At 41.4% G+C, this 16,143-nt stretch overlaps 1 protein-coding gene across 1 annotated transcript in view; it reads right to left on the bottom strand.

Moving 5' to 3' along the window:
- Positions 1-6,788: 6,788 nt before the first annotated feature.
- The window catches only part of LOC139459864 (uncharacterized), a 30,484-nt gene continuing 21,129 nt past the window's right edge, over positions 6,789-16,143 (bottom strand). The window contains exons 16-19 of the mRNA XM_071241572.1: positions 11,939-12,067; positions 10,551-10,682; positions 9,149-9,280; positions 6,789-8,098 (exon numbers count right to left, since the gene is read on the bottom strand). Of these exons, the coding sequence (XP_071097673.1) occupies positions 7,263-8,098; positions 9,149-9,280; positions 10,551-10,682; positions 11,939-12,067 (1,229 nt within the window). The 3' untranslated portion in view covers positions 6,789-7,262. The remainder of the gene's footprint in view (positions 8,099-9,148; positions 9,281-10,550; positions 10,683-11,938; positions 12,068-16,143) is intronic.

The following is a 16,143-nucleotide window of genomic DNA, read 5'->3' as shown; positions in this document are numbered from 1 at the left end:
GAAGTGTTTATGTCACAGTGTGGATTCTATTGAGGGTTGGAGATGAGTCGCTCCCCTGTCCCTCGTATATATGTAGTGCATGTGTCACCCAGTACTAGTTCCCACCTCGTATATCTGTAGTGCATGTGTCACCCAGTACTAGTTCCCACCTCGTATATCTGTAGTGCTTGTGTCACCCAGTACTAGTTCCCACCTCGTATATCTGTAGTGCATGTGTCATCCAGTACTAGTTCCCACCTCGTATATCTGTAGTGCATGTGTCACCCAGTACTTGTTCCCACCTCGTATATCTGTAGTGCATGTGTCACCCAGTACTAGTTCCCACCTCGTATATCTGTAGTGCATGTGTCACCCAGTACTAGTTCCCACCTCGTATATCTGTAGTGCATGTGTCACCTAGTACTAGTTCCCACCTCGTATATCTGTAGTGCATGTGTCACCTAGTACTAGTTCCCACCTCGTATATCTGTAGTGCTTGTGTCACCCAGTACTAGTTCCCACCTCGTATATCTGTAGTGCTTGTGTCACCCAGTACTAGTTCCCACCTCGTATATATGTAGTATATGTGTCACCCAGTACTTGTTCCCACCTCGTATATCTGTAGTGCATGTGTCACCCAGTACTTGTTCCCACCTCGTATATCTGTAGTGCATGTGTCACCCAGTACTAGTTCCCACCTCGTATATCTGTAGTGCATGTGTCACCCAGTACTAGTTCCCACCTCGTATAGCTGTAGTGCATGTGTCACCTAGTACTAGTTCCCACCTCGTATATCTGTAGTGCATGTGTCACCCAGTACTAGTTCCCTCAGAAATAGGCATAGATGGATATATTGCATGTTTGCTATTGGAGATAGTTTAAGAGTTTGATTGGTGGCTTCTGTTCTGTTCGCTTGTAGTTTGTTGATTAGCTTGGATCTCGCTGGTGACTTCTTTCATTAAAACGATTACGTTTTTCAGTGTTCACTTAGGTTTGAAACACTACATTCATGAAGAAACTAGAAGTATCTGTTGAGCTTTGTACTAAATTGCACGTGCATCAGTGCACGTCTGTGTCTAAAGTGTAAGCAGTAACAGTATAACAATAACATTACAGTACTAATATAAATGGGCTAATACTAATGGGCGTGGGGATGGGGGTGCTTATACTTCAAACTGAGGACCATACTCGAATGACAGCTTGCTATCAAGTGATACAGTCCCCTCTGCAGTTATGTTCACCTGCAATTGTTCGGTGTGGTTTGTATTTCGTCTCCCACGGTGCACTTCGCTTCAGTCGCTTCATTTATCCACCATAGTTAGAGAGTCACGTTTTATTTGTTACAGATTTCTATTGCATGTCATAGTCATTTATGACCGTCTCATATATTTCTCTTAACAATACACTGTAATACAACTACATGTACGTCTCGTGATACCTACATGAGATAAATTAAACTACAGTTAACTACGTTTATAACGAGCACTCTCATAACAAACTGACTGATATAACGAACTTGTTGTTTAGTCCCGGCTGTTGTATATATTCTGTATATACGCTTATAACGAACTACGGTTATTACGAACTAAAATTAGTGGTCCTTTTGATTTTGTTATAACCGCCGGGCTTGCAGGTTAGAGCGCCTTGAGTAACCTATTATTGGATCGTGTGGTTAAATGATCACTGTCATGCCTGACTGGTTTGTCTAACCCATAATCGAATATTTACAGGCAACAATCACATTACTATGTTAAACCAACAACTCATTATTTGTACCTGTAGACACCCTACCACTCGGTGTTAAGGGGATAAAACGTAGACTGGTCGCCTCGGAGTCAGTATACAGTGGCTGAGTGGGATATCCATGTTAAACTGCGGTATCTCGGTAGGCCAGCACTGTGAAACTGGTCCAAGTCGGGACTAGTACAAACGCTCACACCCATACGCGAGCATAGACGTCGCTTTACACTACTAGGTGTAATAATCGTGAACACAACGTTAAACCAGTGTGAGTCGACATCACTGAAGGCCAATATAACTGACAATGAGAGATTGTATGAACGACACGTGGGGTGTGTATTGAAACCGTGACAAACCAAATGAGGTGAGGTGAGGTGAAATGGGGTTTAACGTCGCGTCCAAGATTATTGCACTTATATAGCGACGTGCATGTACGTGTTTGTGTTTGTGTGGCTGCTTGTACCGATTTATAGTGCTCACTGAGGTACCATGCCGCAGTTTAACACGAATACCCAACTCAGACACAGTATTCTGACTCCAAGCCGACCTGTCCTTGTTTTAGCCCCTTAATGCCGAGCGCTAGACAGGGTAACAACAAGTACCATATTTTAACGTGTTTTGGTATGACGCGACCGGGGATCGAACCCCGTACATTCCGCTCTCCGGGCGGACGCTCTTCCACAAGACAGACAGGCAGGCAGATACATACAAACATCTCCCCCCCCCCCCCCCCCAACTTGGCTCATCCATGACTCTATGCAGCAATATTCAAATATAAGGAAGAAATGAATTTATTACGGATGTCCCAAGGTATCATATTGCTGCCAAACCTAGAAACATAATCGGGGCGAACTTGAAGTCGAACCCACATTCAAGTTGTAGCGCCTTAGACGACATGGCCACCCGTGCGCCCCCAATGAAAAGGGTATTCGTGGTGATGGACCTCTGAGTCAAAGCCACAAGCATTGCGAAGACGGTAATAAAAGGATCGAGCCACTCCATCATGTCCTTAACCTTAAACTGTGGACTGGTTGAGTGAGATAAAATTAAGTGGCTTCTCTACACTGGTACAGCCTCACCCCATAAACGAATCACTGATAAATCGTCTCAATCATTACTCAATCCTCAATACTGTTCTTTTTGTTTATGTATATCAAAATTATTTGGTGAATCACGGACTTGAGCTACTTTCAAAGATTTTATGCATGCTTCTTTAGATTGAAACTGTTGTTGACTCTCAATGCAATTTGTGCAGTAGGGTAGAATTGAGCTCTGAAACTCATTGATCAGGGAACCATAAAAAACAGTCTTCGTATGTCACAGCTGTAGAGGACTGACAAACGTGACCAACCCTTTTATAGCATTTAAAAAAAAGAATTTGTTGATTCCTTTCATAAATATAATTTATTGTACAAACACTTTATATGTGTCTCTGTTCATGTTTTTGATCTGTTCGTAGGAAAGTCCTTTCATTGTAAAACTCTTTCAGTACGTAGATAGGAATACTTTGTCGACGAATGCGTGAAACAATTTTGAATAATTCTTCAGTCCAACCAAAGTTGTGTTCCTTACTGAATTTTTTTTTCAAATAACTAATTTGCACCTTCATTTAGTTTGGTGTAGGTTCTTTACTATTTTGACGTCAGCTTTAGCCCATTGTCGGACTTTCGTGTTGTGTGAGATTGTAATTATACACCAACTCAGATAAATAATGCGACAAAACCTTTTCCATATTCAATAGAAATCGCTATCTATCGATTGTACAATTCCGACTATATCATGAGGATGTGTTTATGAATCACTATCAAATAGTAATGATAACAGGCGTTCGCGAAAAGGTGAGCGTATCCTGTCCCACCGATGGCACACGTCACACATGCAAAGGCAAGTCAATTGTTCACCTGGCCCGTGAAGATCCGGGGCCGATTAGGTCTTCAGCAACACATGCTTGCCGTAAAAGGCGACTATGCTTGTCGTAAGAGGCTACTAACGTGATCGGGTGGTCAGGCTCGCTGACTTGGTTGATGTGTGTCATCGATCCCAATTGCGTGGATCGATGCTCATGATATTAATCACTGGATTGTCTGGTCCAGACTTGATTCTTAACAGACCGCCGTCATATAGCTGGAATATTGCTGAGTGCGGCGTTAAACAACAAACCAACCAACAACCAATTGTTCACCTGAAAAAAACCATGGGAACATATGGTACAAGTTATAGAAAAATGCATCTGGCATCATTTTTGCCACTGATAGGTCAAATCTACCATAAAACCTTTTGAAAGCCTTACTGAGGCCTTGAATGTTGTAACCTTGATCAAACAACTTCTGAGCAAGAGTCGTATGACACTCTTTGAAATCTTGTTAGAAAGAGCATGGTCGATCGTATCTAAAAGTTGCGAAATGTAAACACCAAAGGCTGGACCTGCTTGAATATTGTTCGACATGAAGGGAAAATTGATTATTGGAAAGTTGAAGTCAACCCTCTTGTCATACAGTCTTGTGGAGAGTGTTTTGTCACTCTGAATCTTTATGCATAGATCTAACAATGAAACAGATGAGGCGGTTTCACTGGTCTCCCTTATGTCTAGTTCAGGTGGGTAAATCAGTGGAAGGGAATGGGCTATTTGATGGTTATTGAATGATATCAGATCATCTAAATATCAAACTTCTTGTCCAAATAAAAGAAATTCCGATTCATATGCATAAAGAAACAGATCCGCAAGAAGGTGCCTATGAGGAATGCCTACTTCTTGCCTAAATGTCTTACCCTCCAATTTTACGCAGATGTTGTCAATGAGGGAGTCAAGCATTTCACATATTGTTTTCTCAGTAAACGTCAGATGGCATTTGCTTTCATTTTTTCATACATTGTCCTGAACGTCTGAGTATAGATACGCAACTGTATCTGTGTTCACCACGTTTGGAACAAAAGGCCTATGGTTCAAGGAATGAAGGTATTCCTTAAGTTTGTCATGTTGGATAGTGGTGTACTAAGTTGAAAAATCAATTTTTTTGACAGAATGGAACTTGGTTCGACATCAATGTACTTATGTGTGTTCTTATGTGTTAAATACCTAGTCATGAGCGATCTTAATGGGCGAATTACCCTTTCCGCATATTAGGCTTTAAAGTAACTATCAGTTTTATACCTTGTTTACCTACTTTCTTTGAAAACACAAGCAAACTCCCTACCTTTGTCTACACGGGAGACGACCCTCATTGAAAAATGTTTCAATCTTTCTACCACCATCTCTGGTTTTCTGTTCTTAAGGGGGGCACGGGTGGCCCAGTCGTCTAAGGCGCCGCGATTCGCTGTGCAGAGTTGCGTCCCTTGGGCACGCCAGAAACCTATGATTTCGGGTTCGAATCCCGGTTCGCCCCGATTATGTTTCTAGGTTTGTCAGCAATATACCCGTGCTCGTGGGTTTCAACGAAGTGGTAAACGTCTGACACTTGCGTCACTTTTAGCTTTCCTCCCACATTAAGCTGACACGCCGCGATATAGCCTGAATGCTGTTAAAAGCGACGTCAATGCCAAGTCACTCACTCATTCTGTTCTTATGTGGCTTGACCCACAAAAATCGCAATAAAATGTCTATCGCTATGAAGAAATAATGCACACCATGAATAACGCACACTGGAATGATGACTGACGTCACCAAGGTCTATGTCCAACATTTCGTCTCGCTCATTGACTCGTACACGTGGTCTGGGAAACCTATTCTTCATCTGCTTGTTCAATGAATTTGCATACTTGTCTTCCAGAAACTCCTTTACTTTCTTCAGACTGATATATTTCTGAAATGTCGTTGCTCCACTATAGGCGCGACTTTTTTAGGATCAAAGTATATTTCTTCCTTTTTTGGGAAGCTAGACATGACTGTAAATGATAATGAAGAACATAGATACTACGTTAAATATATATTAAACTGTGAAATTGGTACACTGTACGTGATTAATAAAATCGAGTTTGTAAGTACATTACGTTTTCTTTCCACTGTACAGTCATGAGGTTTTCTATTCCTTCAGTCAACCAGTTTGTGTACTGTATTAAACCGTTGGCACCGCCTCCTACGCCCTGTCTGTACAAGATGAATGTGCAGATGTGTAGTTTGCATAAATTGTCTAGTCTGCTTTTTAATTAGCAGATCCAACTGGAACTCATCGCCCAACAACGCAACATGGTTCTGAATGTGAACCTTCTCAGGTCAGAATATCTATAGTTCGCATGATTCGCATGTCATGAGGTCTAACAGGTACAAAGCTTCTGATGCTTGTTGAAAGAGGCGACCTACGGGACAGGGTGGTCAGGCTCGGTTGATGCATGTAATCGTATCCCAATTGCGTAGATCAATGCTCATGAGGTCAATCACTGGATTATCTGGTCCAGACTCGATTATTTACAGACCGCCGTCGTATAGCAGGGATATTGCTGAGTGCGGCGTTAAACAACAAACAAACTAAGCTTCTGGTCCAAAGAAAGAGTGCTAACATTTCCTTTGAAATTTATTTTGTCGTTCTCTCATAAGTCAAAATAAATTTCATGGCACTTAGGGTGAATTAACAAAAAGCAATCAAACACATATGGAGTCATTACTGTCAAGAAAAAGCAGATGCCACAAACAATCACTACGCAGGAAACAAGGGGCGCGTTGCAAGCCACGAATCGCTCAGAGAAAGCAAATTAATCGCTCATTCTGATGTCTGCAACAGTTCGAAGCGCTTGCCCACTCTTCCAAAATGGCGGCGCAACTAGCGCTTGGTTGCCTTGACGTAATGAAGAACGTAATAGAAGAGGCTCGATGACGAGCTGATGGAATTTATGACTACTTTGAAGATGTAGAGCAGGCTGAGGAGGATGGGGTCTTCGCTGCCTTTGCTGATTTCCTCGTTGATCCACTCAAGAATTTCTTGTTCCGCTGTCAAAGTAAGCCGCCATTTTGGTTTGAGAACGAAGCGACCTCAGCCAGCGATTGTTTCGCTTGCAAGCGGCTGAAAGTTAGCGCACTGTTGTGAGGCGAATCGCTGTACATCGCTTGCAAGCGATTGGCGCTTTGCAACGTACCCCAGAAATCAGTACAAACAGAGCTAAACTGTGAAATCAGTAGCCACACTAAATCAAAGAAACATCAATACATTATATTGAAACACACAGTTTTAGGTTCGCAATCAAACAAGGCAATACAATGGGTCAAATGAGGGGCAGCAGCAGTAGGGCTTGTAATTAATGTTCAAACATTCACGAATGTTCAGTATAATGTCTTTCAAACATGACTGTCCAACTTCTTGAATCAGATTAGTATTGGATGCTGGTGGAGATTCGGTGATTACAGAAAATGTTGTTTTGAAGTAAATGAGGCAGACCTCATGTCGAAAAAGGCCTCAACTCACACTCTTGTGGATCTTATATATGGAACCGCAATCCTCCTAGAAACTGTCCCACGTCTCGAAGGATCAAGCATGTTATGTTTGCAAACAAACAGGGATGGTAACTCTTAATTCCATTCACTTGCTGCCGCCGACATTGTACTGGTGCTTCAATCATTTACTGCCACTGAAAATCACTGCCAGTAAACCTGCGACCATCTCTGCTGCAACATACCAGAGTGTTGGAACAGATATGACTGTAGCTGTGCTGGACACTATTTCTGTACTGGTAGCTTGTTTTGATGGAGGTGAAGAATTTTGTGTTGTGCTGGCTGTTGTAGGAATTGTTGATGTAGTTGTGGTAGTTGGCGTTGTAGTTGGTGTAGTTGTAGTTGATTGCGTAGTAGGAGAAGTCTTCGGTGTAGTTGTGACAGTTGTTGGTGTAGCTGTGGCAGTCGTTGGTGTAGTTGTAGTCGTAGTTGGTGTAGTTGTTGTAGTTGTAGAAGTTGTTGATATAGTTGTGGTAGTTGTTGGTGAACTAGTGGAAGTTGTTGTAGGTCTAGTAGTTCTTGGCGCTGTTGTGTTAGTTGTTGATTTAGTGTTAGTTGTTGTGATAGTAATTGGTGTAGTTGTGGTAGTTGGTGCAGTTGTAGTAGATGCTGGTATAGTTGTTGTAGTTGTTGGTGTAGTAGTTGAGGTTGTTGGGGGCGTAGCTGTTGGTGCAGTTGTGTAAGTTGTTGGTGTAATTGTGGTAGATGATAGTGTAGTAGTGGCAGTTGGTGTAATTTTGGTAGTTGGTAAAGTGGTTGTCATTGGTGCAGTTGTGGTAGTTGTTGGTGTAATTGTGGTGGTTGTTGGTACAGTTGTAGTTGTTGTAGTCGTAGTTGTGGAAGATTGTGACGAAAAATTGCGACAAGTGTCACAACACCTCCCAATGTAGTCGGGACCGGAAGTGATACAGTTGCTATAGGCACATGGGCCAGTCAACGTGTTGTCGCCATAGGGACAGTCTGCAACGTAATCAAGAAGCATTTAAACGTTCAAATATTTGCTAATTGCTATATTGATGACAATAGTGTCGAGCATGTTCGTCTTTCAATTATCATAACCATCGTGTTACCTTTCACTAGACCATGGTTAATGTGGAAGTAAATCACAAGGTAATGCAGATGGAACATGTTTAACCCTTTGGTGAATCCGATGATCAATGGCAGCACATGGTGGTAAGAGGCATAGATTCCATTCGCGGATAGATTCACAGTAAATTTATGCAATTCCGCATAACTATTCTTTTCAACTATAAGACATATTTCATCATTTAGACCAATTATCACACGTAATGTCATCACATAAATTATAGATACCAGACACTGCGATGACGGACGACTAAGTGCTGCAGACAACAATTATGGAGCTTTGGAATCCAGTACAAAAGAGGAATTGACATGCCTTCAGGTTTTAGAGGTGTTAGGACATGCTATACAGTCTAATAAATTGCAATATTGACACTCGTTCTTCAGGAGACAAGGAAAGCCATGCACTTATCTCTCTTTCTATCTTACTCTTATCATCAAATATTCTACATTATATGAACTGGATTCCTTATTAACTGCACCCCCTCCCCCCCATATATCATATGGCATATATCAGACACTTTTGTGTTGAAGCTTGGATTTACAGTTAAAAAAATCTGTTAAGTGACGAAATCAACCGAAACAAAATCAGAATACGGAAGAAATACACACTTTGGGTTAATGTATGCAAAGTATTGAACCATAACATATATAACCACCAAGTAAATCCAATTTGAAACAAAATAAAACTGTTAATAGATATGTTGTAATATTGTGACTGATTACACGTGGTCCTTTCTGAATAGTTCTTGCAGAAATATCTAGCATTAATGTTTCTACGATGCAGTTATTAGTATATACATTACTTTTAACTAATGAGCCATAATGCTCCGTAGGTTACCCATGGCTCCTCAATTCTTTCAAACATTAGATCATAATCCAAAACCAAAACCAGACCTCACCAAAACCCCTATTGTCTGTACTTACCACCTCCTGACGAGTAGGCTGAGCAAGTCTCACAACAGCCATAGGTATTGTTTTCATTGTAACAAAGACGTTTCCGTTCCTGAGTAATAACAGTGTCACAGTCAGAGAAACGATCCCCATATGTGCAATAGGCTGGAAAACATACAATTCAATAATATGAATATTGACGAAATACACACTTTGTGTTAAAGGCATGAAACTTTGCATGTCAAACTGTTAATAAACCAGTTGTAATATTGTGATTGATAATATCTGATCCATTCTGAATAGTTCATAAGATTAGCAGAATTGTGTTAGGATTCATGTTAATATTGACAATGGTTAGCATTGTGTAATTACACCTGCCATTAACACAATAGATATGTTGTAATATTGTGACTGATTACACTTGGTCCTTTCTGAATAGTTCCTAATATAAGTAGACATGATTTAAGTTTCCTGTAGAGGAAACATAGAGGGGAGGTACATATAGAATAGCGTCAAAATGCTAACTTATGATTATACTGACAATGGCCATCAGTGTGCAGAAATATCTAGCATTTATGTTTCTACGAAGCAGTTATGAATAGATATATTACTATGAACTAATGATCCATAGTGCTCTGTAGGTAACCCATAACTTCCTCAATGCCTTCAAACATTAGATCATAATACAACTGTAAACATGAATATACAAAAAAATTAACAAACGTTTCTACCCACAGGTGGCTACTGGGCGCGAAAGGCAACACCTATGTGATTTGAGGTGAAATTGGGTTTAACGTCCCTTCCAAGATTATTGCACTTATATAGCGACGTGCATGTGTGGGAGAGGCCGCTTGCACTATTTCGGACTGACACCAGTTTATAGTGCTAGCACAATGAGATTCCATGACGCAGTTTAACACGAATATCCTACGCAGACACAGTATACTGACCCCGAGCTGACCAGTCCTTGTTTTAGCCCCTTAATGCCGAGCGCCAGGCAGGGTAACAACAAGTACCATCTTTTAACGTCTTTTTGGTATAACGCGGCCGGGGATCGAACCCCGGACCTTCCGCTCTTCGGGCGGATGCTGTACCACTAGACCACGGAGGCGGTCTGCAACACCTATGTGAAACACCCTTGCGACTATGATATATATACCCGTCAATAACCTAAATGTTGCAGATTAGAATTTGAGCAAATCCCTTAATTTCGATGATCAGGAGTATGTTATGTACAAAGCCAATATATACTTGGTGCTCAAATAATAAAAAGAAACTTACGGCCTGTCCAATAACTTTTAATAATGATAACTGCCAGAAACTCGAAAATAAGATTTAGACTTATATAATCCTTATAAACTACAATTTGAATGATTGACTAAATCATCCAAAACCCAAACCAGACCTCACCAAAACCCCTATTTTCTGTACTTACCACCACCTGACGAGTAGGCTGAGCAAGTCTCACAACAGCCATAGGCATTGTTTTCAATGTAACAAAGACGTTTCTGTTCCTGAGTAATAACAGTGTCACAGTCAGAGAAACGATCCCCATATGTGCAATTTACTGGAAAACAAACAATTCAATAACATGAACATTGCAGAAATACGCACAACTGTTAATAGTTTAGCATTGTGTATTAACACTTGCCATTAACACAATTATCGTATATCCAAAATAACGAATTGTAACACCAATTTTATGAATAACATATTACTGCTTTAATAATTAGAGAAGTAGATGGTACATATTGATACGCTGGATTGATACATTGGATAGATATACTAGACTGATACATTGGAGTGAGTGAGTATGGTTTTACGCCGCTTTTAGCAATATTCCAGCAATATCACGGCAGGGGACACCAGAAATGGGCCGGGAATCGAACCCGGGTCCTCGGCGTGACGAGCGAACGCTTTAACCACTAGGCTATCCGGCCGCCTCTGACACATTGGACTGAAGAATTAGATTTATACATTGTTTTGACACATCGCATTGATACATTCGGTTGATAGATGATATTGATACGCTGGATTGATATTTTGTATTGATACATGAGATTGATAATGTGTACTGGTTTATTGGGATGATCTGATACACTGGACTGACATATTGTATTGATACATTGCATTGATACATTTGACTGATACACTCGACATATATAGTGGACACATTTATTTGAGTGAAACACTGGACTGATACATTGGATTGATATACTGGTCTGATACATTGGATTGGTACATTGAAGTGGTACATTGGATTGAAACAATTGACTTATACATTGGATTGATAAATTGGTATGATGCAATCAATTAATACATCGGACTGATATAGGTTACTTCTACATTGAATTGATTCATTAGACCTATACACTGGTTAATAAAAGATTAGGTTAATACATCGAACTGATACATTGGACTGATACATTGAATTGATACATCGAACTGATACATTGGACTGGTGCATTGAATTGATACATTGGACTGATACATTGAATTGATACATTGGAATGATGCATTGAACTGATACATTGAACTGATACAGTGGACTGATGAATTTGGTCACAGATCCGGTGTTAAATCAAGTATTTTGATTGTATGTTAAGGGGAAATATTCCAGTTTGGAATTGGTGACAGACATCTTATCATTTAAAAAGTATTTTATTCCATAGAATAACTTACTGCCACTCATTAACGTTAACAAATTAACATTTTAATAATTTCAACCTCACATTTCAGTGTGCAAACTTTCGACTTACCAGTGTCTGTATTTATAAGATTCTCCGAAACTCAAACCGTCTAAATGTCTCTATCATTACTTACCTACTGCCGACTTGTAAACTGGACATGTTTCACAACAACCCCGGGCATTTCCTTCATTGTAGCATAAACGTTTCGTGTCCTGAGTTACTGTGTCACAGTCTCTAAATCGATCTCCATATGGACAGTTTTCTAGAGCAAACGAAATATACAAATACACATAAGAAATATGAGGCAAATAAATACAAAGGTATCTTAATCTTGAAGATGACCCGTTGGTTAACACATCAGTCAATATGCCCATGTTCAACAGACACTGATGGAAACATTCCAAATGACACAAACCGTAGGGGAGGTGCGTAAACCACGTGCTGAGTACCACAGAGGAGTGAATGTTGTACTGGATTATCACGTGGTACTTGTATCCTCAATTCTGGAAGAGGATTTTGTTAACTATCATAAACACAAAAGTAAGTACAGTCTTGAACATTACTGCTTTATGCTTTTCTTGAATATGTTTGCTGGATGTGTTTGGCTATTACATTATTGTATGGTTTTATCATGTGAGAATCGCAAACATCAAGTAATAATATGGAAATGGGGGTGATTTGTATTTGAGACAGTTCGTGTTTTGTTTGATTCTTGTTTCTAAACACTAAACTATTGAACAATAGTTTATCATTGTTAATAATTCTAAGATCCTGCATTTTGGCTTCAATCACACTAACTAAAATCTTCAGATTTTCAACAGACGTCCTCTTCACTGTCAATCACACAATTAGTTGTCGCCAAGTAGTCTCGTAACTACCCAAGCCAAGGCGTCTTAATGGCGGGAACACCATTTTCATCTACTACTAGAGGTAGACGAATTCGAGACGTGGGAGGGAGTAATGCGTATGTAAAAGAGGTAGTATTTTTAGAATTATTAACAATGATAAACTATTGTTCTTTAATTCTAGCGAGGCTTCTCCCTCTATTACATATCTGCCATAAATCCTGCATTTTGGCTTCAATCACACTAACTAAAATTTTCAGATTTTCAACAGACATCCTCTTCACTGTCAATCAAACAATAAGTTGTCGCCAAGTAGTCTCGTAACTACCCAAGCCATCACGTCATAATGGCGGCAACACCACTTTCATCTACTACTAGAGGTAGACGAATTCGAGACGTGAGAGGGTGTAATTCGTATGTGAAAGAGGCAGTATTGTTAGAATTATCAACAATGATAAACTATTGTTCAATATTTTTTTACAAAGCTTCTACACCTGTTACATATCTGCCAGAATATACCAGAGGGACCCCTGTGAAATTCACAGCAAACCTCTTCTGGAAATCATTATGTACTGATTCTAATCCTACTTGAGATAATTTCCTCTGAAATTCCCTTTGAGGACTTGAAAATCAGATACTGTGTCAAGAATCAGTCACATATGTGATATTTACATTAGATTTACCACATATTTGCTGATGTTGATCGTAAATAAACCTAGATTTGTGACTTTTAATACCGACGATTACGTCACTTCCGGTATGTCACTTCCCCCTTTTGGTAATGGCGTCTTTCTAGGCCTATTTCTACCCCAAAGGCGTCATTTAGCAACTTTTTTTCCGGTGTTGACGTCACTTTCGCTTATTCTCTCACTTCCGGTCTAATGGTGATAGTTGATATTTAAGGTGCTTCTAATCCTCCCTACACCTGATATGCAGAATAATAATCAAGGGTGTCGGAGGATGAAGGTCTCCCCGATCTTGCAACAGCTTCTGAGGCAAGTTCAGAGTATACGGATGTCTGCATCTTCTGCATGAAAACTTCCAGGCTAGATGTAGACTGGGCAGATTTTCGTGAAATATGCTGGACTTGTAATAGCAGATCTCGACGAAGTGGTAACTGTATAGGTTCCTCCATTTGTAGCTTAAGGAGACCGGGGAACCACGCCCTGCTGGGCCATATTGAAGCTATCAGTATTATTACACCATCCGTCTCCTCCACCTCATGGATGACTTTGTCAAGGAGAGACCATGATGGGAATGCGTAGGCGAAAAGATTGGTCCAATCCATCGAAAGAGCGTCGATCTGGTGAGCTCTTTGGACGTGAACTGGGCTGACATAGACCGGAAGTTGGTTGTTCTGGCAGGTGGCGAATAGATCTATATGTGATATGCCCCATAGCTTTATTATCCAGGTGAAGATCTGGGGATGTAATGTCCATTCTGTTGCCACTATTCTCACCCGAAAGACTGTTCAGTTTCCCAGGTATATGTCTCGATCCTTCAATTGAAGGAGTCTGCCAAGGCAAACAATCGTGTAGTCTTCATCATCAGGGTGATTGTTCTGGTTCCTCCCTGCTTCTGAATATTGGCCACTACTGTGGTGTTGTCCGTGGCTATGAGAACAGATGATAGATGAATATGTATCCACCATTCCAGGATGGCGTTATATATGGCCTTGATTTCCCTGCAGTTGATATGAAGGTTTTTCTCCTCTGTGTTCCACGATCCCTGTACGATGAGATCGTCCATATGGGCTCCCCATCCCGAATCTGACGCGTCTGTGAATAGATGGTGCTCTTGCGTCGGATATATCAGAGGGATGCCACTCATCACATGTTCTCTGTGATTCCACCAATGGAGGTCTCATAGTAATCTAGGAGTTAACTGAGTCAGGCACTCTTGGCCGTGAGATCGTATATAGTTGACACATATCTGTAGAGGAAGTAGCATGAGCCTTCCTCTGAAGATCATAACCTGTAGAGACGTAAAGTTGCCTTGAAGAGACATCCACCACCTCGGCGACTTGCTGGGTTGACTTGAAAGTGATTGAATCATCTCTATAGTCTTATCGAATCGATCCTCCGATGGGCATAGATATCCCATGTCTAGCTGGAATCTTACTCTGATGCATATAATGTCTTGAACCGGAGTAGTTTCTGACTTGGATGGATTGACTAGAAGGTCATAAGTTGGACCATGAATATCAAGTTCTGATGTAGCTGATCTTTTCCTTGGTCTGCTGCTAGGAAGTGGCCCAGATAGCTTTGAATTCGAACTAGCTGGAGGTGAGCGAACTTGATGACTGGTGCTGTAATCCTGGTGAATAGCCAAAGCTCTATAGCTATCCCGAATGGTAGGACTTGGAATTCGTAGCGTCGACCATTGAAGCGTAGATAGTTACTCGAGGATGGGTTTCTCGGGACGTGAAGATATGCATCTGTTAGTCTAGGCTGATAAGCCAGTCCCCTTTCTTCAACCTAGACCATAATTTCCGTATGGACTCCATCTGGAATTTTGGTGGAGGTACCAGATCTCTTGATGAGGGTTTGTAAATTTATAATCATCCTCATCTCGCTTGTATTTTTTTCCAGAAGACCAGGGAGTAAAAACCCTTGGCTCCGACCAGGGGAAATCTTCGGCCCACGGCGTGTGTGTTCAGGATCGGGTGTTCCCTGAAGTGTAGCTTGTATCCGTGATCCACGACGTGTGGAATCCAGTGGGCGGGCATAACTCGCTTCCAATTTTTGGCGTATGACAGTAGACGCCTTCCCACTGGGCCCGGATTCGGCATTATGTTGAAAGACGATAGGCGTAAATCACAGTCCATAGACATAACTAGGATAATGGATATAATGGATAATCGTCGCACTCTGCGTATATACCGTAGGTTTCGTCACCCTCCGGTCACCATGATTCCGGTATAATCTGTCTCTGTGTGGCTTGTGGTCCATGGGTAGCGGAAGCAATGCGGTGGTTGCACTTTCGGCCGGCTGGCCAGCCGGCTGGCCTGGATAATCCTGTGTGTGCCGTGCGGCTGGCTTGGGAACCGTTGGCTGATGAAGGTCATACGGTAAGCCGTAGTCGGTCGGCTGGGTAGCTGTGGGTGGCTGGCCCATGGAGTCCGTGCAACTGTTCAGCATCTGGCTGGTGTGGCTGGCTGGCTTGGTTGCCGTGGACGGCCTGTACATGGATACCGTGCCGTTCCCGTACGGTATTCTCCCTTGGTTGGGTAACGCCTGCAGGCTGACTGTACGGCCCAGTTTACTGGTCTATTGTAGATGGGCCTACGGCCGTGGAAGAAGATCGGATAGTCTATGCCAGAGCTATCTCTTTGATCTTTCCTATCTCTGTATCCATTGCTGAGAGCTTCGTCTCGAGCATGCCATTCACCATCTCCTGCTGTTGAACAGTTGGTTGATCAGACTCATGGTGGGTGCAGGAGATGGTGGGTGGACTGGAGAGGGAGGCACTGGAGTGGAAACTGATTTTCCAG

This window comes from Haliotis cracherodii, unplaced genomic scaffold, assembly GCF_022045235.1.
Source record: "Haliotis cracherodii isolate W230 unplaced genomic scaffold, xgHalCrac1.p SCAF_13, whole genome shotgun sequence".
Classification (NCBI taxonomy): domain Eukaryota; kingdom Metazoa; phylum Mollusca; class Gastropoda; order Lepetellida; family Haliotidae; genus Haliotis; species Haliotis cracherodii.
The sequence above is the reverse complement of the archived record's forward strand: the minus strand, read 5'-3'. Positions and strand labels throughout refer to the sequence as shown.